The 22,778-nt window shown below is 42.3% G+C and overlaps 1 protein-coding gene across 1 annotated transcript in view; it reads left to right on the top strand.

Moving 5' to 3' along the window:
• LOC139366914 (catenin delta-2-like) overlaps positions 1-22,778 on the top strand; it is a 573,021-nt gene that overhangs the window by 444,170 nt on the left and 106,073 nt on the right. The window contains exon 16 of the mRNA XM_071104665.1: positions 6,270-6,459. Coding sequence (XP_070960766.1) covers positions 6,270-6,459 — 190 coding nt within the window. The remainder of the gene's footprint in view (positions 1-6,269; positions 6,460-22,778) is intronic.

Raw genomic sequence — 22,778 nt, forward strand, 5'->3', positions numbered from 1 at the left:
CCAGACTTATAGAGATTTATATTAGCTGACTCAGAGTCCCCGTTGTCAAGTATCCTGAGTTTCCACCCCTCGTTAACACCCCCTCTCTTAACAAAGGGGTAGTGTGCTAATATAGCACTGTACCATGCCAGGGGATGGTTTGTGTGGAAGATAAGGTTGCTGATGTCCCCATTCTTGTAATAGTCAGAAAAAGTGTCTCTTGATTTTCCATAAGCAGCTTCATTTTGTAATCTTTTCTTTCCTTATCATTCTTTACATGCACAGGGTACTGTATTTTAATTACCTCTGAACAGCGAGAGGCAGCTTCTAAGGCCTCTCCATTTGGTTGGAGTAGACTGTTCCACTCTCCTGCCATTGTTGGGCTAAAGGGCTTTGACACCTCTCACTTGACACGTCAGTGCTAATTGAAGTTGTATCAAGCTTGGCAGCATTAATTTAGCATTCAGTCCCTATAAAGTAATGTAATGCATTTTTGTTCTTGGCTTTTGGAAATAAAATATAGTTTCAGACTAAACATTACTCACTCAGTTCCAGGTTGGATGGTTCTTTCAGGTTTCTGTTGTTTTCCAGAGAATTTGTTGTATAGGGTAATAAATCCTTGGTAGTTGTAAACCCTCCAGGTGATTCTGTAATTCCGTCCAAAATCAGGTTGTAGGTTTTGAGTTTTGATTTGAAGTGAATGTTATGTTGTAGAGGGTAGCATCCTGTATATGTTCCTGACAAAAAAAATCCAAGTTTATCTAACTCTAAATCTATATTTTTTTAAAGAAAATGCTGAAAAATCTCTCTCTCTCTATGCCTCTGTCTTCCATCCTTTTGCTGTCTCTCTCTCTCTCTCTCTCTCTGTGAGATGGTTAGTCAGACCTGGAGGAAGCACTAATTAGTGTGGTTGGATTGTTGATGAGGTGCGTGTGTCACCGTCCACCAATAGGACACCAGCCGTGCTCTCAACCGTCAGAGAGAAGACATCTGCTCCACCATCTGACTGCAGCTTTCGTCCCGCGGACTTGGAGTGTTGGTGGTGTATGTGTTGTGTTTGCTTATTATGTGTAGGGTAGGTTGAGTCAGTGTGTCTAGTTAGAGGGGGTGGACATAGAAAGAGAGTGAGAAACAGAGAGAGAAACAGAGAGAGAAACAGAGAGAGAGAGAAAGAGAGAGAGCGCGGGAGAGAGAGAAACAGAGAGAGCAAGAAACAGAGAGAGAGAAACAGAGAGAGAGAGAGAAAGAGAGAAACAGAGAGAGAGAGAGAGAGAGAGAGAGAGAGAGAGAGAGAGAGAGAGAGAGAGAAACAGAGAGAGAGAAACAGAGAGAGAGAGCGGAAAGAAACACAGAGAGAGAGAAACAGAGAGAGAGAGCGAGTGAGAGAGCACCAAACACCAAATTGAGGATTTGAATTAGAATTAGAATTAGGATTATACCTGCTAATTATGAAAATCCAGAAAAGAGACATTCAATTCTACAACCACCAAAAAGGAAGTGATTCCTAAACCTTCCATAACAAAGCCATCACCTACAGAGAGATGAACCTGGAGAAGAGCCCCCTAAGCAAGCTGGTCTTGGGACTCTGTTCACAAACACAAACAGACACCACAGAGCCCCAGGACAGCAGCACAATTAGACCCAGTCATGAGAAAACAAAAAGATAATTACTTGACACATTGGAAATCATTTTTAAAAAACAAAGCAAACTAGAATGTTATTTGTCCCTAAACAGAGAGTATTGAAAGCTGACCACTGTGACTGACCCAAACTTAAGAAAAGCTTTGACTATGTACAGACTCAGTGAGCATAGCCTTGCTATTGAGAAAGGTCACCTTAGGCAGACCTGGCTCTGAAGAGAAGACAGGCTATGTGCTCACTTCCCACAAAATGAGGTGGAGACTGAGCTGCACTTCCTAACCTCCTGTCAAATGTATGACCATATCAGAGACACATATTTCCCTCAGATTACACAGATCCACATAGAATTTGAAACAAACCCAATGTTGATAGACTCCCATATCTACTGGGTGAAATACCACAGTGTGACGTCACAGCAGCAAGATTTGTGTTTATTTTTTTTTCACTTTTGTACTTTGAAATATTTGCACATAATAGGGTTAGGGACATTTGAAATGTATTTTATTCTTTTGGAACTTTTCTGAGTGTAATATTTACTGTTAATTTAGTTGTTTATTTCACCTTTGATCGTTATCTAGTTCACTTGATTTGGCAACGTTAACATATGTTTCCCATGCCAACAAAGCCCTTAAATTGAAATGGAATTGCGCGCGAGAGAGAGCTTAGAGCGAGAGAGAGAGAGAGAGAGGTAGAGAGAAATAGATAAACATAGAGAGACATAGTGATAGAGAGAGAGATAAACAGAGTGAGTGAGAGTAGGAGAGATATGTTTCCCATGCCAATAAAGCCCTTAAATTGAATTGAATTGAGATAAACAGAGAGAGAGAGAGCGAGAGTGTGGGAGAGATGAATCCTGAGAGACAAAGCAAGAAGAGCATTCTATGCCATTAAAAGGAACATTAAAATCGAAGTTCCAATTTGAATCTGGCTCAACATTTTCCAATCAGTTATAGATCCAATTGCTCTTTATGGCAGCGAAGTATGGGGGTCCACTCTCTAACAATAAATTTACCAAATGGGACAAACATCCAATCGAAATACTGCTTGTAGAGTTTTGCAAGACTGTATTGCAAATGCAAAGAAAAACAAAAAAATAAGTCATGTAGAGCAGAATTGGGACTTATTCTAATAGAAAAAAAATAACCAGTAAATTTTACAACCGTCTAAAAACAAGTGACCCCAAAACATTCCACCACACTGCTTTACAATGTCAATATATTAAACAAGAGATGAGTCCCCTCAGCCAGCTGGTTCTGAGGCTCAGTTCACTAAACCAAACCAACCCCACAGAGCCTCAGGACAGCACTCAGAAAATCTGGCCCAACCAAATCATCACAAAGCAAAAATGAAAATATATCAACTATTGGAAAGACACAACAACAAATCTAAGTAAACTTCAATGCTATTTGGCTCTAAACAGACAGTACATGGTGGCAGACTATCTGACCACTGGGACTGATAGAGAACTGAGGAAAACACTGACTAGGTACAGACTCAGTGAGCACAGTCTGGCTATAGAGACCGGTCGTCACAGACAAACATGGCTGCCCAGAGAGGACAGTCTGGCTATAGAGACCGGTCGTCACAGACAAACCTGGCTGCCCAGAGAGGACAGTCTGGCTATAGAGAACGGTCGTCACAGACAAACCTGGCTGCCCAGAGAGGACAGTCTGGCTATAGAGACCGGTCGTCACAGACAAACATGGCTGCCCAGAGAGGACAGTCTGGCTATAGAGAACGGTCGTCACAGACAAACCTGGCTGCCCAGAGAGGACAGTCTGGCTATAGAGAACGGTCGTCACAGACAAACCTGGCTGCCCAGAGAGGACAGTCTGGCTATAGAGAACGGTCGTCACAGACAAACCTGGCTGCCCAGAGAGGACAGTCTGGCTATAGAGACCGGTCGTCACAGACAAACCTGGCTGCCCAGAGAGGACAGACTGTGCTCACTCTGCTCCAGGGGAGAGGTAGAGACAGAGCTGCATTTCCTATTACACTGTGACAAATACTCAGACCTAAGAGAATATTTATTTCCCAAAATTATAATTCAATACAAAGAATTTGAGACTATAAAATATAAAATCAAATATTTATTGGGTGAAAATCCCAAATGTGCAGTTTTGGCATCCGAATATGTGTCCTCCTGCCAAACCTGAGGGACAGCCAGTGAAAGTGCAATGTAATGTCCATAAGATTTCCCATTTAGTTTTGTTTTGTCTTTCATACCATGTCATGTATCTTCTCAGTCACGTTGGTCTACTACTATGTCTTTAATGTATTATTGTTCTCATTAATATTGTTGTTGTAGTTGCTGTTAATGATAATCCCATTTCCACTACTACTATTATTATTGTTGCTGGTCCGAACATTTTGTGTTAGGCATACTTTGACAATGTAAGTCATTTAACTTGCCATGTCAATAAAGACTATTGAATTGAATTTCATTTAATTTAATTGAGTGGGAGAGAAACAGAGCGAGAGAGAGAAACAGAGAGAGTGAGAGAGTAACAGAGAGAGAGAGAGAAACAGAGAGAGAGAGAGAAACAGAGAGAGAGAGAGAAACAGAGAGAGAGAAACAGAGAGAGAGAGAGTAACAGAGAGAGAGTAACAGAGAGAGAAAATGAGAGAGAAACAGAGAGAGAGAGAAACAGAGAGAGAGAGAAACAGAGAGAGAGAGAAACAGGGAGAGAGAAACAGAGAGAGAGGGAGAAACAGAGAGAGAAACAGAGAGAGAGAGAGAGAGAAACAAAGAGAGAGAGAGAGAGAAACAGAGAGAGAGAGGGAGAAACAGAGAGAGAGAAACAAAGAGAGAGAGAGAGAAACAGAGCGAGAGAGAAACAGGGGGAGAAACAGAGAGAGAGAAACAGAGAGAGAGAAACAGAGAGAGAGAGATAAGCAGAGAGAGAGTAACAGAAAGAGAGAAACAGAGAGAGAGAGCAGGAAAGAAACAGAGAGAGAGACAGAGTGAAGCATGTGTTAGTGTAGAGTAGTGTGATAGCAGTCAGCAGTACATGAGTCAGTAATAGATGACATCACAGCTGATCCATTTGGCCCTCTGCCCTGTCTAACAGCCAAATAGATGACATCATAGCTGTTCCATGTGGCCCTCTGCCCTGTCTCACAGCCAAATAGATGACATCATAGCTGTTCCATGTGGCCCTCTGCCCTGTCTCACAGCCAAATAGATGACATCATAGCTGTTCCATGTGGCCCTCTGCCCTGTCTCACAGCCAAATAGATGACATCACAGCTGATCCATTTGGCCCTCTGCCCTGTCTAACAGCCAAATAGATGACATCATAGCTGTTCCATGTGGCCCTCTGCCCTGTCTCACAGCCAAATAGATGACATCATAGCTGTTCCATGTGGCCCTCTGCCCTGTCTCACAGCCAAATAGATGACATCATAGCTGTTCCATGTGGCCCTCTGCCCTGTCTCACAGCCAAATAGATGACATCATAGCTGTTCCATGTGGCCCTCTGCCCTGTCTCACAGCCAAATAGATGACATCATAGCTGTTCCATGTGGCCCTCTGCCCTGTCTAACAGCCAAATAGATGACATCATAGCTGTTCCATGTGGCCCTCTGCCCTGTCTCACAGCCAAATAGATGACATCATAGCTGTTCCATGTGGCCCTCTGCCCTGTCTCACAGCCAAATAGATGACATCATAGCTGTTCCATGTGGCCCTCTGCCCTGTCTCACAGCCAAATAGATGACATCATAGCTGTTCCATGTGGCCCTCTGCCCTGTCTCACAGCCAAATAGATGACATCATAGCTGTTCCATGTGGCCCTCTGCCCTGTCTCACAGCCAAATAGATGACATCATAGCTGTTCCATGTGGCCTTCTGCCCTGTCTCACATTCTAGTATACATGCCTATACATTATTAACCACCAAATCCATTGTTATTATATTGTCCACTTGGCCCTGGATTTACAAGATACCTGAACATGTCAACATTTTTTAAATTCAGTCTTGGTCGTGATGCAAAGTATACATCAGTTGAGACGCTGTTGATTGTGTTAGTGTAATTGAGCGTTGTTTGTGCACAGACCTGTGCTTTCTTAATACATTGGCCATAAAAATGGCTTCTTTTTCCTGTTTTTGTGTTGGGTTTCAATCTTAATTAGTGTCTCTCAAATCTAAACTGCCAGACCGACATACCGTCACAGATGAGAGAGGAGGAGTGGAGGGGGGGGGGGGGGGGGGGGGGGGGGGGGGGGGGACTTGAAGTTTAAAGCAGAGTTGTTTCAATGGAAAGCACCAGAATAACAATGGCAGTGTCGTATGGTTAACTGTTGCTTGGAGACAGATGTCAGATGTTTCTGAGCTTGTTGATGACTGTTCCTCCTCTAACACACTGTATGTACTGTGTCTGTATTCTAACCCAACTGTCTGTCTGTCTGTCTGTCTGTCTGTCTGTCTGTCTGTCTATCTGTCTGTCTGTCTGTCTGTCTGTCTGTCTGTCTGTCTCGCTGTCTATCTGTCTGTCTGTCTGTCTGTCTGTCTGTCTGTCTGTCTGTCTGTCTGTCTGTCTCGCTGTCTGTCTCGCTGTCTGTCTGTCTGTCTGTCTGTCTGTCTGTCTGTCTGTCTGTCTGTCTGTCTGTCTGTCTGTCTGTCTGTCTGTCTGTCTGTCTGTCCTCAGGTGTGTTGTGGAACCTGTCGTCATGTGATGCCCTGAAGATGCCAATCATCCAGGATGCCTTGGCCGTTCTGACCAATAGTGTCATCATCCCTAACTCCTCCTCCTGGGACTCCTCCCACAATCTCCATGACGACCGCAAGCAACACACACACACTTCCCAGGTGCTTCGCAACGCCACTGGCTGTCTCAGGTGAGTGGAGAAGGAACACACACACAGCGACAAGCTCTCACAGTCTCACGGCAGAATCCAAAGTTCGTTTTCATAAAAATCACATTTCAAAGGTTAATTTTTGGTATTAATTCTGCTTAGTTAAGGGTTAAGGTTTGTGACAGGGTTAAAACAATGACTGCCTAACACTGGGATCGAACATGTGACCCTCCGAGCCAGAGCTCGTCCATCCACCATCCCCGTCCTCAACACCCTGTCAAAACCCAAGCCTACTTGATGGCAATAGCGCTCACTATTGCCCCTAGTGAACAGTTTTGAAGTCATCTCCCAGTGTGCACTGCTTACCTGGATGGATGCCGAATTTCGCAGTTGATCTTGAGCGACCTGGCTGGGCACACACACACACACACACACACACACACACACGCACACACGCACACGCACACGCACACGCACACACACACGCACACACACACGCACACACCCAGCTTCCTCTCTGTGTTTGTGTTTAAACCTTCCCCCACAACTTCCTCTCTGTGTTGGTGTTTAAACCTTCCCCCACAACTTCCTCTCTGTGTTGGTGTTTAAACCTTCCCCCCCAACTTCCTCTCTGTGTTTGTGTTTAAACCTTCCCCCCCAACTTCCTCTCTGTGTTTGTGTTTAAACCTTCCCCCCCAACTTCCTCTCTGTGTTTGTGTTTAAACCTTCCCCCCCAACTTCCTCTCTGTGTTTGTGTTTAAACCTTCCCCCCCAACTTCCTCTCTGTGTTTGTTTAAACCTTCCCCCCCAACTTCCTCTCTGTGTTTGTTTAAACCTTCCCCCACAACTTCCTCTCTGTGTTGGTGTTTAAACCTTCCCCCCCAACTTCCTCTCTGTGTTTGTGTTTAAACCTTCTCCCCTAACTTCCTCTCTGTGTTTGTTTAAACCTTCCCCCACAGCTTCACTGACATCCTTGTCTCCCCTCCATCTCTCACTAACCTCCTGAGAAACCATAAGGTGGAAATTGACATATTATTTCTGTGTTAATGGTATGGATTCATTATGCAGTGATTTCCCTAACCTCTGCTTCTACATTACACTGCAGCAAAGTGAAGGAGATAGGGGAGCAGGATTCATGCCATAATGTTGACATTAATGACATCTTGACACAGTTTGAAAACTTTGCAGCGTGTGTGTGTGTGTGGATGTGTGTGTGTGTGATAATGTTTCTGAGCCATGAGTCTGCAGAGAAACACACAGAGCACAAGGCGATAATTCTCTGGAGCTGAATATCAGCCTCACTTTCAATTTCTCTCTCTCTCTCTCTCTCTCTCTCTCTCTCTCTCTCTCTCTCTCTCTCTCTCTTTCTTTCTCCCTCTCTCTCTCTCTTTCTCCCCCTCTCTCTCTCTTTCTCCTCCCCTCTCTCTCTCTTTCTCCCCCTCTCTCTCTTTCTCCCCCCCTCTCTCTCGCTCTTTCTTGTGCTCTTGCTCTTGTTGGTTGTATAAAAGTGATAATGGCTGAGAAGCCGGTGTTCGGAGGGTTTGCCTAACAACACCCGTGCCAATATGTCCTCCAAACACCGGCTTCTCAGACATTATCACTTAAATTAAATGTTTTCCCTCCTGTGGGAGGTTTTGTGGGTTTTGACAATCTTATGTAGGTGTCATAACCTGCCCAAAAATTACGCAATATATGTCACGACGGGTGTAAATATATGTCACGACAGTGTTAAGATCATATTATGAGAGGTTTTTACAAGTTATGTTAGCTGTTATGACATATTGTGACCATATTATGACGCTGGTTGTCAAGTAAAGTGTTATCTAATTAATGTGTACAGTGATGCTGAGCAACTACCTCAGGAGTTTCTCACACACAACAAAGGACACACTCAAGCGCAAGTTTAGCTGTTGCTATGGATACCACACAGAGCAGGAGCGTTTGCGCTTTGTGCTCTGTGTGTTGTCAACAGACTCATGGCTCAGAAACAGGTGTAAATGTATGGGTTGTGACAGTGGTATGACCACGTTATGACAGGTTATGACAAGTTATGTCAGCTGTTATGACATATTACGACATGGTTATGACCGTGCCATAACGTGTGATCACACTGGGGGTCAAGTGAAGTGTTATCCATAGTTATTGTACATCAAATCCCGCTGTGGTGGTATATATATATATATATTGCTGCATGTAGTCATAATTCTTAAAGTATTCATTTACATTATTCAGAGGAAATACAAGCTTCCACGGAATCCAGAGCAATACATCAAACACTGTTATGTTAAATTCATACACATGGCCCCTGACACATACCCTTAAGTGATAGAACATGCAGTGTGTGAGATGGAGTGGAGTTATAGATATTGCTATTCCTGCTCTCTGTGCTACCACCTCAGGGGGAATCACTGTAGCTGCCGCGGTGGAAAATGTGTAACAGAGAGCTGAGCTGTTTCAGAATGTATGTAGGATGCCCTCACAATACCTGTTGAATGGTCCAGTGACAGACTGTGAGCCCTGTGCTTCACACAGCTCTCTGAGAGCGTGAAAGCACGGTCGGCCTCTCTCTCCCTCCTTTTGAGATTTTTTGTGACAAAACATCTCTGACGGGCTGTTTGTAACAAAAGTTTATCTCAATACTTTGTTATATACCCTTTGTTGGCAATGACAGAGGTCAAACGTTTTCTGTAAGTCTTCACAAGGTTTTCACACACTGTTGCTGGTATTTTGGCCCATTCCTCCATGCAGATCTCCTCTAGAGCAGTGATGTTTTGGGGCTGTTGCTGGGCAACACGGACTTTCAACTCCCTCCAAAGATTTTCTATGGGGTTGAGATCTGGAGACTGAAGCCACTCCTTCGTTGCCCGGGCGGTGTGTTTGGGATCATTGTCATGCTGAAAGACCCAGCCACATTTCACCTTCAATGCCCTTGCTGATGGAAGGAGGTTTTCACTCAAAATCTCACGATACATGGCCCCATTCATTCTTTCCTTTACACGGATCAGTCGTCCTGGTCCCTTTGCAGAAAAACTGCCCCAAAGCATGATGTTTCCACCCCCATGCTTCACAGTAGGTATGGTGTTCTTTGGATGCAACTCAGCATTCTTTGTCCTCCAAACACGACGAGTTGAGTTTTTACCAAAAAGTTATATTTTGGTTTCATCTGTCCATATGACATTCGCCCAATCTTCTTCTGGATCATCCAAATGCTCTCTAGCAAACTTCAGACGGGTCTGGACATGTACTGGCCTTAGCAGGGGGACACGTCTGGCACTGCAGGATTTGAATCCCTGGCGGCGTAGTGTGTTACTGATGGTAGGCTTTGTTACTTTGGTCCCAGCTCTCTGCAGGTCATTCACTAGGTCGTCCCCCCCCCCCCCCCCGTGTGGTTCTGGGATTTTTGCTCACCGTTCTTGTGATCGTTTTGACCCCACCCGGTGAGATCTTGCATGGAGCCCCGGATCGAGGGAGATTATCAGTGGTCTTATATGTCTTCCATTTCCTAATAATTGCTCCCACAGTTGATTTCTTCCAACCAAGCTGCTTATCTATTGCAGATTCAGTCTTCCCAGCCTGGTGCAGGTCTACAATTTTGTTTCTGGTGTCCTTTGACAGCTCTTTGGTCTTGGCCATAGTGGAGTTTGGAGTGTGACTGTTTGAGGTTGTGGACAGGTGTCTTTTATACTGATATCAAGTTCAAACAGGTGCCATTAATACAGGTAACGAGTGGAGGACAGAGGAGCCTCTTAAAGAAGAAGTTACAGGTCTGTGAGAGCCAGAAATCTTGCTTGTTTGTAGGTGACCAAATACTTATTTTCCACCATAATTTACAAATAAATTCATTAAAAATCCTACAATGTGATTTTCTGGATATTTTTTTTCTCATTTTGTCTGTCATAGTTGAAGTACCTATGATGAAAATTACAGGCCTCTCTCATCTTTTTAAGTGGGAGAACTTGCACAATTGGTGGCTGACTAAATACTTTTTTGCCCCACTGTATATATATATACAGTTGAAGTCGGAAGTTTACATGCACTTAGGTTGGAGTCATTAAAACTCATTTTTCAACCACTCCACACATTTCTTGTTAACAAACTATAGTTTTGGCAAGTCGGTTTGGACATCTACTTTGTGCATGACACAAGTCATTTTTCCAACAATTGTTTACAGACAGATTATTTCACTTATAATTCACTATATCACAATTCCAGTGGGTCAGAAGTTTACATACACTAAGTTGACTGTGCCTTTAAACAGCTTGGAAAATTCCAGAAAATAATGTCATGGCATTAGAAGCTTCTGAAAGGCTAATTGACATCATTTGAGTCAATTGGAGGTGTACCTGTGGATGTATTTCAAGGCCTACTGTAACGGCTGTCTCTGACGAGGAGGAGTAGTAAGGATCGGAGGACCAATGCGCAGCGTGGTACGTGTTCATGCTCTTTATGTAAACAAGCGAACACTGAAACAAAACAATAAATGACACGTGGAATAACCAACTGAAACAGTTCCGTGTGGAACACACAGACACAGAAAATAAACACCTACGAAATACAAGTGGGAAAAGGCTACCTAAGTATGATTATCAATCAGAGACAACGAATGATACCTGCCTCTGATTGAGAACCATACCAGGCCAAACACAAACACAACACAGAAAACGGAACATAGACAACCCACCCAACTCACGCCCTGACCATACTTAAACAAAGACAAATCAAAGGAACTAAGGTCAGAATGTGACACCTACCTTCAAACTCAGTGCCTCTTTGCTTGACATCATGGGAAAATCAAAGGAAATCAGCCAAGACCTCAGAAAAAAATTGTAGACCCCCACAAGTCTGGTTCATCCTTGGGAGTAATTTCCAAACGCCTGAAGTTACCACGTTCATCTGTACAAACAATAGTATGAAAGTATAAACACTATGGGACCACGCAGCCATCATACCTCTCAGGAAGGAGACGTGTTCTGTCTCCTAGAGATGAACGCACTTTGGTGAGAAAAGTGCAAATCAATCCCAGAACAACAGCAAAGGACCTTGTGAAGATGCTGGAGGAAACAGGTACAAAAGCATCTAAATCCACAGTAAAATGAGTCCTATATCGACATAACCTGAAAGTCCGCTCAGCAAGGAAGAAGCCAATGCTCCAAAACCACCATATAAAAGCCAGACAACGGTTTGCAACTGCACATGGGGACAAAGATCGTACTTTTTGGAGAAATGTCCTCTGGTCTGATGAAACAAAAATAGAACTGTTTGGCCATAATGATCATCGTTATGTTTGGACGAAAAAGGGTGAGGCTTGCAAGCCGAAGAACACCATCCCGACTGTGAAGCACAGGGGTGGCATCATCATGCTGTGGGGGTGCTTTACTGCAGGAGGAACCAGTGCACTTCACAAAATAGATGGCATAATTTTTACTAGGATTAAATATTAGGAATTGTGAAAAACTGAGTTTCAATATATTTGGCTAAGGTGTATGTAAACTTCTGACTTCAACTGTATATGTGAGGAGAGGGAAATTTGAAGAACAAACACCATTTTAACCTCTACTGACTCCCCATCCCGCATGCGGGAGCGTAATCATCACCTGACACTAATTAGCATAACGCAACGGACATAAATATCCCTAGAAAATACTTCTATTCATGAAATTCACAAATGAATTTGTTAATCACCCTGTAATCTCAGATTTTCAAAATATGCTTTACAGCCAAAGCTAGACAAGCATTTGTGTAAGTTTATCGATAGCCTAATATAGCATTTTGTCCAGCTAGCAGCAGGTAACTTGGTCAAGGAAATCAGAAAAGCAATCAAATTAAATCGTTTACCTTTGATTAGCTTTGGATGTTTTCACTCACGAGACTCCCAGTTAGATAACCAATGTTCCTTTTTTCCAAAAATATTCTTTTTGGAGGCGAAATAGCTCCGTTTGTTCTTCACGTTTGGCAGAGAAATCGCCCAGAAATTGCAGTCACGAAAACGCCAAAAAATATTCCAAATTAGCTCCATAATATCGGCAGAAACATGGCAAACGTTGTTTATAATCAATCCTCAAGGTGTTTTTCAAATATCTATTCGATAATATATCCATCGGGACAATTCGTTTTTCAGTAGGACCGATTGGAGTAATGGCTACCTCTGTATTTTACACGAGAATCTCTCTGGGGGCATCAGGTAACCACTTGCGCAATGTAGCCGCCTATGGCTATTCTTCAACAAAAATGCGTAAAACTACGTCACAATGCTGTATACACCTTGGGGAATACGTAGAGAGCGTAATCTGGTTGATGGCACATTCACAACTTAATAGGGACTCATTGGAACGCAGCTCTTTCAAAATATGTTCCACTTCCGGATTGGATTTTTCTCAGGCTTTGGCCTGCAACATCAGTTCTGTTATACTCACAGACAATATCTTTACAGTTTTGGAAACGTTAGAGTGTTTTCTATCCGAAGCTGTTTAAAACGGGAATGTTTTTTTTCCAAAAATGAAAATACTCCCCCCCAGAGTCGTTAAATACAACCCATATTTATTTACATTTTTTCCCCTTTTGTACATAATATGCCATTTGAAATGTTTTTATTAGTTTGTTTACTGTAAATGTCTTTATTAGTTTGTTTACTGTAAATGTTTTTATTAGTTTGTTTACTGTAAATGTTTTTATTAGTTTGTTTACTGTAAATGTTTTTATTGTTTTGTTTACTGTAAATGTTTTTATTAGTTTGTTTACTGTAAATGTTTTTATTAGTTTGTTTACTGTAAATGTTTTTATTAGTTTGTTTACTGTAAATGTTTTATTATCTAGTTCACTTGCTTTGGCAACGTTAACATATGTTTCCCATGCCAATAAAGCCCTTAAATTGAAATGGAATTTAATTGAGAGAGATAAAGAGACAGAGCAAAAGAGAGGGGGGGGGGGGGGGGCTGGGGGGAGAGAGAGTGAGGGGGGAGAGAGAATCAGAGAAAGAGAGAGAGAGAGTCAGAGAGGGAGGGCTGGGGGGAGAGGGATCGAGGGGGGAGAGAGAATCAGAGAGAGAGATAGAGAGTCAGAGAGGGAGGGCTGGGGGGAGAGGGATCTGTCAGTTTTTGGGGGGGTTAGAAGGACACATTGTCACTCTGTTAGTGTCCATGTAGGCTGCAGTTAAATTCCAGACCCCTTCACCTGCTACATTGTTGGAGTGTGTGTGTGTGTGTGTGTGTGTGTGTGTGTGTGTGTGTGTGTGTGTGTGTGTGTGTGTGTGTGTGTGTGTGTGTGTGTGTGTGTGTGTGTGAGAGAGAGAGAGAGAGAGAGACGGGAACACACACAGAGAGAGAGAGAGAGACGGGAACACACAGAGAAAGAGAGAATGTGGTGAATCACTAAAACAATACAGAAATACACTACGGAAAAAGAAGGAACAGCATGTCAGAAATCAGCTCAATGTAATTGAAGAATCAATAGACTCAAACCACTTCTGGGAAAATTGGAAAACACTAAACAAACAACAACACGAAGAATTATCTATCCAAAATGGAGATGTATGGGTAAACCACTTCTCCAATCTTTTTGGCTCTATAACAAAGAATAAAGAGCAAAAATATATACATGATCAAATACAGATCTTAGAATCAACTATTAAAGACTACCAGAACCCACTGGATTCTCCAATTACCTTGGATGAACTACAGGACAAAATCAAAACCCTCCAACCCAAAAAGGCCTGTGGTGTTGATGGTATCCTCAATGAAATGATCAAATGAACAGACAACAATTTCCAATTGGCTATACTAAAACTCTTTAACATCATCCTTAGCTCTGGCATCTTCCCCAATATTTGGAACCAAGGACTGATCACCCCAATCCACAAAAGTGGAGACAAATTTGACCCCAATAACTACCGTGGAATATGCGTCAACAGTAACCTTGGGAAAATCCTCTGCATTATCATTAACCTTTCTGATCTCCCCATCCCGGATCCGGGATCGTGAATACAGACTCAAGCTCATTACCATAACGCAACGTTAACTATTCATGAAAATCGCAAATGAAATGAAATAAATATGCTAGCTCTCAAGCTTAGCCTTTTGTTAACAACACTGTCATCTCAGATTTTCAAAATATGCTTCTCAACCATTGCAAAACAAGCATTTGTGTAACAGTATTGATGGCTAACGTAGCATTTAGCATTAGCATTCAGCTGGCAACATTTACACAAAAAAACAGAAAAGCATTCAAATAAAATCATTTACCTTTGAAGAACTTCAGATGTTTTCAATGAGGACTCTCAGATAGCAAATGTTCAGTTTTTCCTGAAAGATTATTTGTTTAGGACAAATCGCTCCGTTTTCTGCGTCACGTTTAGCTATGAAAAAACCCCTGTATCCAGGATTGTGTAAATCTATCAGCAAGCTCATTAGCATAACACAACGTTAACTATTTATGAAAATCGCAAATGAAATGAAATAAATATGCCATCTCTCAAGCTTAGCCTTTTGTAAACAACACTGTCATCTCAGATTTTCAAAATATGCTTCTCAACCATAGGAAAACAATCATTTGTGTAAAAGTAGCTAGCTAGCATTAGCATTTCGCGTTAGCATTTAGCGTTAGCATTAGCGTTAGCATCCAGCACGCAACATTAACAAAAACATAAAAGCCTTCAAATAAAATCATTTACCTTTGAAGAACTTCTGATGTTTTCAATGAGGATACTCTCAGTTAGATAGCAGATGCTCAGTTTTTCCAAAAAGATTCCTTGTGTATTAGAAATAGCTCCGTTTTATACATCACATTTGGCTACCAAAAAAAATCCGACAATTCAGTCCTCAAAACGCGAACTTTTTTCCAAATTAACTCCATAATATCGACTGAAAACATGGCAAACGTTGTTTAGAATCAATCATCAAGGTGTTTTTCACATATCTCTTCATTGATACATCGTTCTTGGACACATGCTTTCTCCCCTGAATCAAATGGTAAAGTAGAAGCAGCTGGCAATTGCGCACCGAATTCGACGCAGGACACCAGGCGGACACTTGGAAAATGTAGTCTCTTATGGTCAATCTTCCAATGATATGCCTACAAATACGTCACAATGCTGCTAAGACCTTGGGCGAACGACAGAAAGTGTAGGCTCATTCGTTGCGCAATCACAGCCATATAAGGAGAGAATGGAAAACAGAGCTTCAGAAATTCTGCTAATTCCTGGGTGATGCATCATCTTGGTTTCGCCTGTAGAATGAGTTCTGGGGCACTTACAGACAAAATCTTTGCAGATTCTGAAACTTCAGAGTGTTTTCTTTCCAAAACTGTCAAGAATATGCATAGTCGAGCATCTTTTCGTGACAAAATATCGCGCTTAAAACGGGAACGTTTTTTTTCCAAAAATGAAATAGCGCCCCTAGAGCTCTAACAGGTTAACAGCAGACTCGTACATTTCCTCAATGAAAATGTACTGAGCAAATGTCAAATTGGCTTTTTACCAAATTACTGTACAACAGACCATGTATTCACCCTGCACACCCTAATTGACAACCAAACAAACCAAAACAAAGGCAAAGTCTTCTCATGCTTTGTTGATTTCAATTTGTCGATCGCAATTTGGCATGATGGTCTGCTATACAAACTTATGGAAAGTGTTGTTGGGGGTAAAACATACGACATTATACAATCCATGTACACAAACAACAACAAAAAATACACACATTTCTTCACACAGGGTCGTGGGGTGAGACAGGGATGCAGCTTAAGCCCCACCTTCTTCAACATATATATCAACGAATTGGCGCGGGCATTAGAAAAGTCTGAGGCACCCGGCCTCACCCTACTAGAATCCGAAGTCAAATGTCTGCTGTTTGCTGATGATCTGGTGCTTCTGTCACCAACCAAGGAGGGCCTACATCAGCACCTAGATCTTATGCACAGATTCTGTCAGACCTGGGCCCTGACAGTAAATCTCAGTAAGACCAAAATAATGGTGATCCAAAAAAGGTCCAGTCACCAGGACCACAAATACAAGTTCCATCTAGACACTGTTGCCCTAGAGCACACAAAAAACTATACATACCTTGGCCTAAACATCAGCACCACAGGTAACTTCCACAAAGCTGTGAACGATCTGAGAGACAAGGCAAGAAGGGCATTCTATGCCATCAAAAGGAACATAAATTTCAACATACCAATTAGGATTTGGCTAAAAATACTTGAATCAGTCATAGAGCCCATTGCCCTTTATGGTTGTGAGGTCTGGGGTCCGCTCACCAACCAAGACTTCACAAAATGGGACAAACACCAAATTGAGACTCTGCACGCAGAATTCTGCAAAAATATCCTCCGTGTACAACGTAGAACACCAAATAATGCATGCAGAGCAGAATTAGGCCGATACCCACTAATTAGCAAAATCCAGAAAAGAGACGTTAAATTCTATAACCACCTAAAAGGAAGCGATTCCCAAACCTTCCATAACAAAGCCATCACCTACAGAGAGATGAACCTGGAGAAGAGTCCCCTAAGCAAGCTGGTCCTGGGGATCTGTTCACAAACACAAACACACCCTACAGAGCCCCAGGACAGCAGCACAATTAGACCCAACTAAATCATGAGAAAACAAAAAGATAATTACTTGACACATTGGAAAGAATTAACAAAGAAACAGAGCAAACTAGAATGCTATTTGGCCCTACACAGAGAGTACACAGCGGCAGAATACCTGACCACTGTGACTGACCCAAACGTAAGGAAAGCTTTGACTATGTACAGACTCAGTGAGCATAGCCTTGCTATTGTATGACCATATTAGAGAGACATATTTCCCTCAGATTACACAGATCCACAAAGAATTCGAAAACAAATCCAATTTTGATAAACTCCCGTATCTACTGGGTGAAATTCCACAGTGTGCCATCACAGCAGCAAGATTTGTGACCTGTTGCCACGAGAAAAGGGCAACCAGTGAAGAACACACACCATTGTAAATACAACCCATATTTATGCTTATTTATTTTATCTTGTGTCCTTTACCATTTGTACATTGTTAAAACACTGTATATATATATATAATATATATAATATGACATTTGTAATGTCTTTATTGTTTTGAAACTTCTGTATGTGTAATGTTTACTGTTCATTTTTATTGTTTATATCACTTTATATATTCACTTTATATATTATCTACCTCACTTGCTTTGGCAATGTTAACACATGTTTCCCATGCCAATAAAGCCCTTGAATTGAATTGAATTGAATCGAATTGAATTGAATTGAGAGAGAGAGAGAGAGAGAGAGAGAGAGGCCCTCTAAATGCAAATATGAGACAAAACTTCTAATGGGGGTGATGGGTCCATATGCACTTTAATAGGCAGCTGTCCCCAAGAGCCACCCACCTGCCCTTCTCTTTCTTTCTCTCTCTCTCTCTCTCACCCTCTCTCTCTCTGTGTTCCCGTCTCTCTCTCTCTCTCTCTCTCTCTCTCTGTGTTCCCGTCTCTCTCTCTCTCTCTCTCTCTCTCTCTCTCTCTCTCTCTGTGTGTTCCCATCTCTCTCTCTCCCCTCCTTTTTCCTATCCCTCTACCCACTCCCCTCATCCCCCTGTCTCTCATTGCCCCTTCTTTTCTCTCCCCTAGGTTTTGATAGCTATGATATGATTAGATCAATGTTGCTGGCGGCAGCTGGCCGACTCTGTGAGGTAGAACTATTTTGGTGATAGATTGATGTTGTTTTTGGCACACTGCTGTCATGTTGTTGGCATTTTGCATGAAATACACAGAGGCAACAAGAAAAGACACACATGAACATGCACATACACACAGACACTCAATCTCAAACACACACACGCATAATGATATCAGACCTATCAGGCCAAACACAGGGGTTTCCTTCTCTTCTATGCAGGGGGCTTGTTACTTCATGCAGATTCTTGGTTCATGACCAAAACAGGGATGAAGTGCCTGCTGTTGCCATGTTGGAATAACCTGTGTGTGTGTGTGTGTGTGTGTGTGTGTGTGTGTGTGTGTGTGTGTGTGTGTGTGTGTGTGTGTGTGTGTGTGTGTGTGTGTGTGTGTGTGTGTGTGTGTGTGTGTGTGTGTGTGTGTGTGTGTGTGTGTGCTAATCCTGTTGAAACATCTGTTGGCTGCCCCCTGCAACTGGTGTCTTATACACACACACACAGACACACACAGCTGTTACATCCTCAGTCATCCTTGGGTTTCTAGTAGTTACTACTCTAGGTTTGTAGTAGTTACTACTCTAGGTTTCTAGTAGTTACTACTCTAGGTTTCTAGTAGTTACTACTCTAGGTTTCTAGTAGTTACTCTAGGTTTCTAGTAGTTACTACTCTAGTTTTGTAGTAGTTACTACTCTAGGTTTCTAGTAGTTACTACTCTAGGTTTCTGGTAGTTACTCCAGGTTTCTAGTTGCTACTCCAGGTAGCTAGGTAGCTACTAAATTAACATCTATTAATTTTATTATTTGGATGTTTGAATCCTGTGTTAAAGGTGTTCAATAAGTAATTAGCTAGCAAAGTATGTTCATGTATTAGATTGGATTTATTTAGAGTGACACACAATTAATTAGCGTCATTAGCACTAAAGGTTAACGGGCTCATTAACTGATGGAAATTACCTGTTACCTGCCTGAAGAAGTAGAGTGTTTAAGAGTGTGTGTAATCTCAGCATGGCTGTGTTCTCCTGCAGTAGATTTCTGATGATCTGTCTAAGGTGTTTAAGAGGAGAGGTCAGACTATTTCCCCTTCTGTCTCACTGTCTATCTACATCTCACCCCTATCTCTCTCTCCCCCTTCTCTCTCTCTCTCTCTCTCTCTCTCTCTCTCACCTCTCTCTCTATCCCCTCCCCTTTCTCTTTCTCTCCCTTTTCTCTCTCTCCCTCTCTCTCCCTCTCTCTCTCACCCTCTCTCACCCTATCGCTCTCCCTTTTCTCTATTCCTCTCCCTCTCTCTCTCTCTCACCCGCTCTCTCTCTCTCACCCGCTCTCTCTCTCTCTCCCTTTTCTCTCTCTCTCTCTCTTTTCTCTCGCTCTCTCCCTTTTCTGTCTCTCGCTCCCTTTTCTCTCTCTCGCTCCCTTTCTCTCTCTCACCCCCTTTCTCTATCTCTCTCCCTTTCTCTCTCTCACCCCTTTCTCTCTATCTCACCCTCTCTCTCTCACCCTCTCTCTCTCTCTCTCTCTCTCGCTCTCTCTCACCCTCTCTCTCACCCTCCCTCCCTCCCTCCCTCCCTCCCTCCCTCCCTCCCTCCCTCCCTCCCTCTCTCACCCCCTCTCTCTCTCACCCCCCCTCTCTCTCTCTCCCCTTTATCTCTGTTTCTCTCTCTCTTTCTCCCTCCCTCTCTCTCTCTCTCTCTCTCGCTCTCTCTCACCCTCTCTCTCACCCTCCCTCCCTCCCTCCCTCTCTCACCCCCTCTCTCTCTCTCACCCCCCCTCTCTCTCTCTCCCCTTTCTCTCTCTCTCTCCTCTTTCTCTCTCTCTCTCCCTCTCTCTCTCTCTCTCCCTCCCTCTCTCTCTCTCTCTCTCCCTCTCTCTCTCTCTCTCCCTCCCTCTCTCTCTCTCTCTCTCTCTCTCTCTCTCTCCCCTTTCTCTCTCTCTCCCTCTCTCTCTCTCTTTCTCCCTCTCTCTCTCTCTCTCTCTCTCCCTCCCTCCCTCCCTCTCTCTCTCTCTCCCCTTTCTCTCTCTCTCTCCCCCCTCTCTGTCTCTCTATTAAATTCAAGCTGCTATATTGCATCAATATAACCCAACTCTATATACAATAAATATACTTACAATAAACTTTGTTAAAAAAAACAATGAAGAATAATAATATAAAATTATAGTAAAAAATGTTTTCACAAATGACCAAAACCGGGAAAAAAAACATTAAAATGGTGACAATCAGTAGTAGAAACATAATAAACATAAGAGACTAAACATTGAAAATTAAACTATAACTGACCTATATTCATTCGGAAATTATTCAGACACCTTCCCTTTTTTTGTTATGCTACAGCCTTATTCTAAAATGTATTAAATAAAAATGTTTCCTCATCAATCTACACACAATACACCATATTGACAAAACGAAAACAGGTTTTTAGAAATGTTTGCAAAAAGCAGTAAAAAAACAAAAATACCTTATTTACATAAGGATTCAGACCCTTTGCAAATTGAGCTCAAGTGCATCCTGTTTCCATTGATCATCCTTGAGAGTTCACCTGTTGTGGATGTCAGAGTAAAACCGAGCAATCAGGTGAGAAGAGCCTTGGTCAGGGAGGTGACCAAGAACCCAATGGTTACTTTGAGAGAGCTCCAGAGCTCCACTGTGGAGCTGGGAGAACCTTCCAGAAGGACAACCATCTCTGCAGCACTCCACCAATCAGGCCTTAATGGTAGATGGGAACCACTCCTCAGTAAAAGGCACATGACAGCCGCTTGGAGTTTGCCAAAAGTCACCTAAAGGACTTTCAGACCATGAGAAACAGAGATTGAACTCTTTGGCCTGAATGCCAAAAGTCATGTCTGGAGTAAAGCTGGCACCATCCCTACGGTGAAGCATGGTGGTGGCAGCATCATGCTGTGGGGATGTTTTTTAGTTGCAAGGACTGTAGGACTAGTCAGGATCGAGGCAAAGATGAACGGAACAAAGTACAGAGAGATCCTTGATGAAAACCTGCTCCAGTGCACTCCCGACCTCAGACTGGGGCGAAGGTTCACCTTCCAACAGGAAAAGGCCCTAAGCACAGAGACAAGTCAACGCAGGAGTGGCTTCGGGACAAGTCTCTAAATGTCCTAGAGTGGCCCTGCCAGAGCTCGGACTTGATCCCGATCGGACATCTCTGGAGAACCTGAAAATAGCTGTGCAGCGACACTCCCCATCCAACCTAACAGAGAGAGGAGCTGAGAGGATCTGCAGAGAAGAATGGGAGGATTTCCCCAAATACAGATGTGCCAAGCTTGTAGAGTCATACCCAAGAAGACTTGAGGCTGTAATCGCTGCCAAAGGTGCTTCAACAAAGTTCTGAGTAAACGGTCTGAATACTTATGTAAATGTGCTAATTTGTTTTTTTATTTTTAATAAATTGCAAACATTTTTAAACCCTGTTTTTGCTTTGTCATTATGGGGTATTGTGTGCAGATTGAGATTTTAAAATATATTTTATATACATTTTAGAATAAGGGTGTAACGTAACAAAATGTGGAAAAAGTCAAGGGGTCTGAATACTTTCCCAATGCAAAATAACTAACTGTCACCCTCACCATTACATTCAACCACAACTACCATCTTCATTACCACTACTACTACTACCACCACCATCATTACATTTAAACCCCTACTACCCGTACCACTATCTGGAATAATAATAATAACAGTAATAACAATACTACTAATAATAACTAAGTTACTGCTGTTTACTCTGCAGAAGTTGTTATTCAAGACGTTGCTCCTTCACCATTGAGTATTTTTAGTTTTTCCTCTGGGTTTAATAAGTTAACATTTTTTGAATAAATGTAGTCATTTCTGTGAATAATTAATTATTGGTGAGGAACATTTCTCACAGTAAAGGAGAAAGTGCATCTCTGGTTCTATCTCCCCTGTCGTGCAGTGACCACAAACAGTACACACTTCTCTCTCTCTCTCTCTCTCTCTCTCTCTCTCTCTCTCTCTCTCTCTCTCTCTCTCTCTCTCTCTCACTCTCACTCTCACTCTCACTCTCTCAATTCAATTCAAGGGGATTTATTGGCATGGAAAACATATGTTTAAATTGCCAAAGCAAGTAACATGGATAAACAAAAGTGAAATTTACAATAAAAAGTGAACAGTAAATATTACCCTCACACAAGTTCCAAAATAATAGTCATTTTAAATGTCATTATCTCTCCCTCTCCCCTCTCTCTTTCTCTCTCTCTCTCTCTTTCAATTCAATTTGCTTTAATTGCATGACGTAATAGTGTACATATTGCCAAAGCGTACTTTGGAGATTTACAATATTAACATATTTAAAATAGTATTAATCAATATTTTCAACTGGACAACAGTAAGGAGACTGACCTCATTCCGTCAGTAGAAGATGTCAGGTTTTTCTTTAAAAGTGCTATCCTCAAAATCTTAAATAAGCATGCCCTATTCAAAAAATGTTGAACCAGGAACAGATATAGCCCGTGGTTCACTCCAGACCTGACTACCCTTGACCAGCACAAAAACATCCTGTGGTGTTCTGCATTAGAATTGAACAGCCCCCGCAATATGCAACTTTTCAGGGAAGTTAGGAACCGATATACACAGGCAGTTAGGAAAGCAAAGGCTAGCTTTTTCATACAGAAATTTGCATCCTGCAGCACAAACTCCAAAAAGTTTTGGGACACTGTAAAGTCCATAGAAAATAAGAGCA

This window comes from Oncorhynchus clarkii, chromosome 15, assembly GCF_045791955.1.
Source record: "Oncorhynchus clarkii lewisi isolate Uvic-CL-2024 chromosome 15, UVic_Ocla_1.0, whole genome shotgun sequence".
In the NCBI taxonomy this organism is placed as follows: domain Eukaryota; kingdom Metazoa; phylum Chordata; class Actinopteri; order Salmoniformes; family Salmonidae; genus Oncorhynchus; species Oncorhynchus clarkii.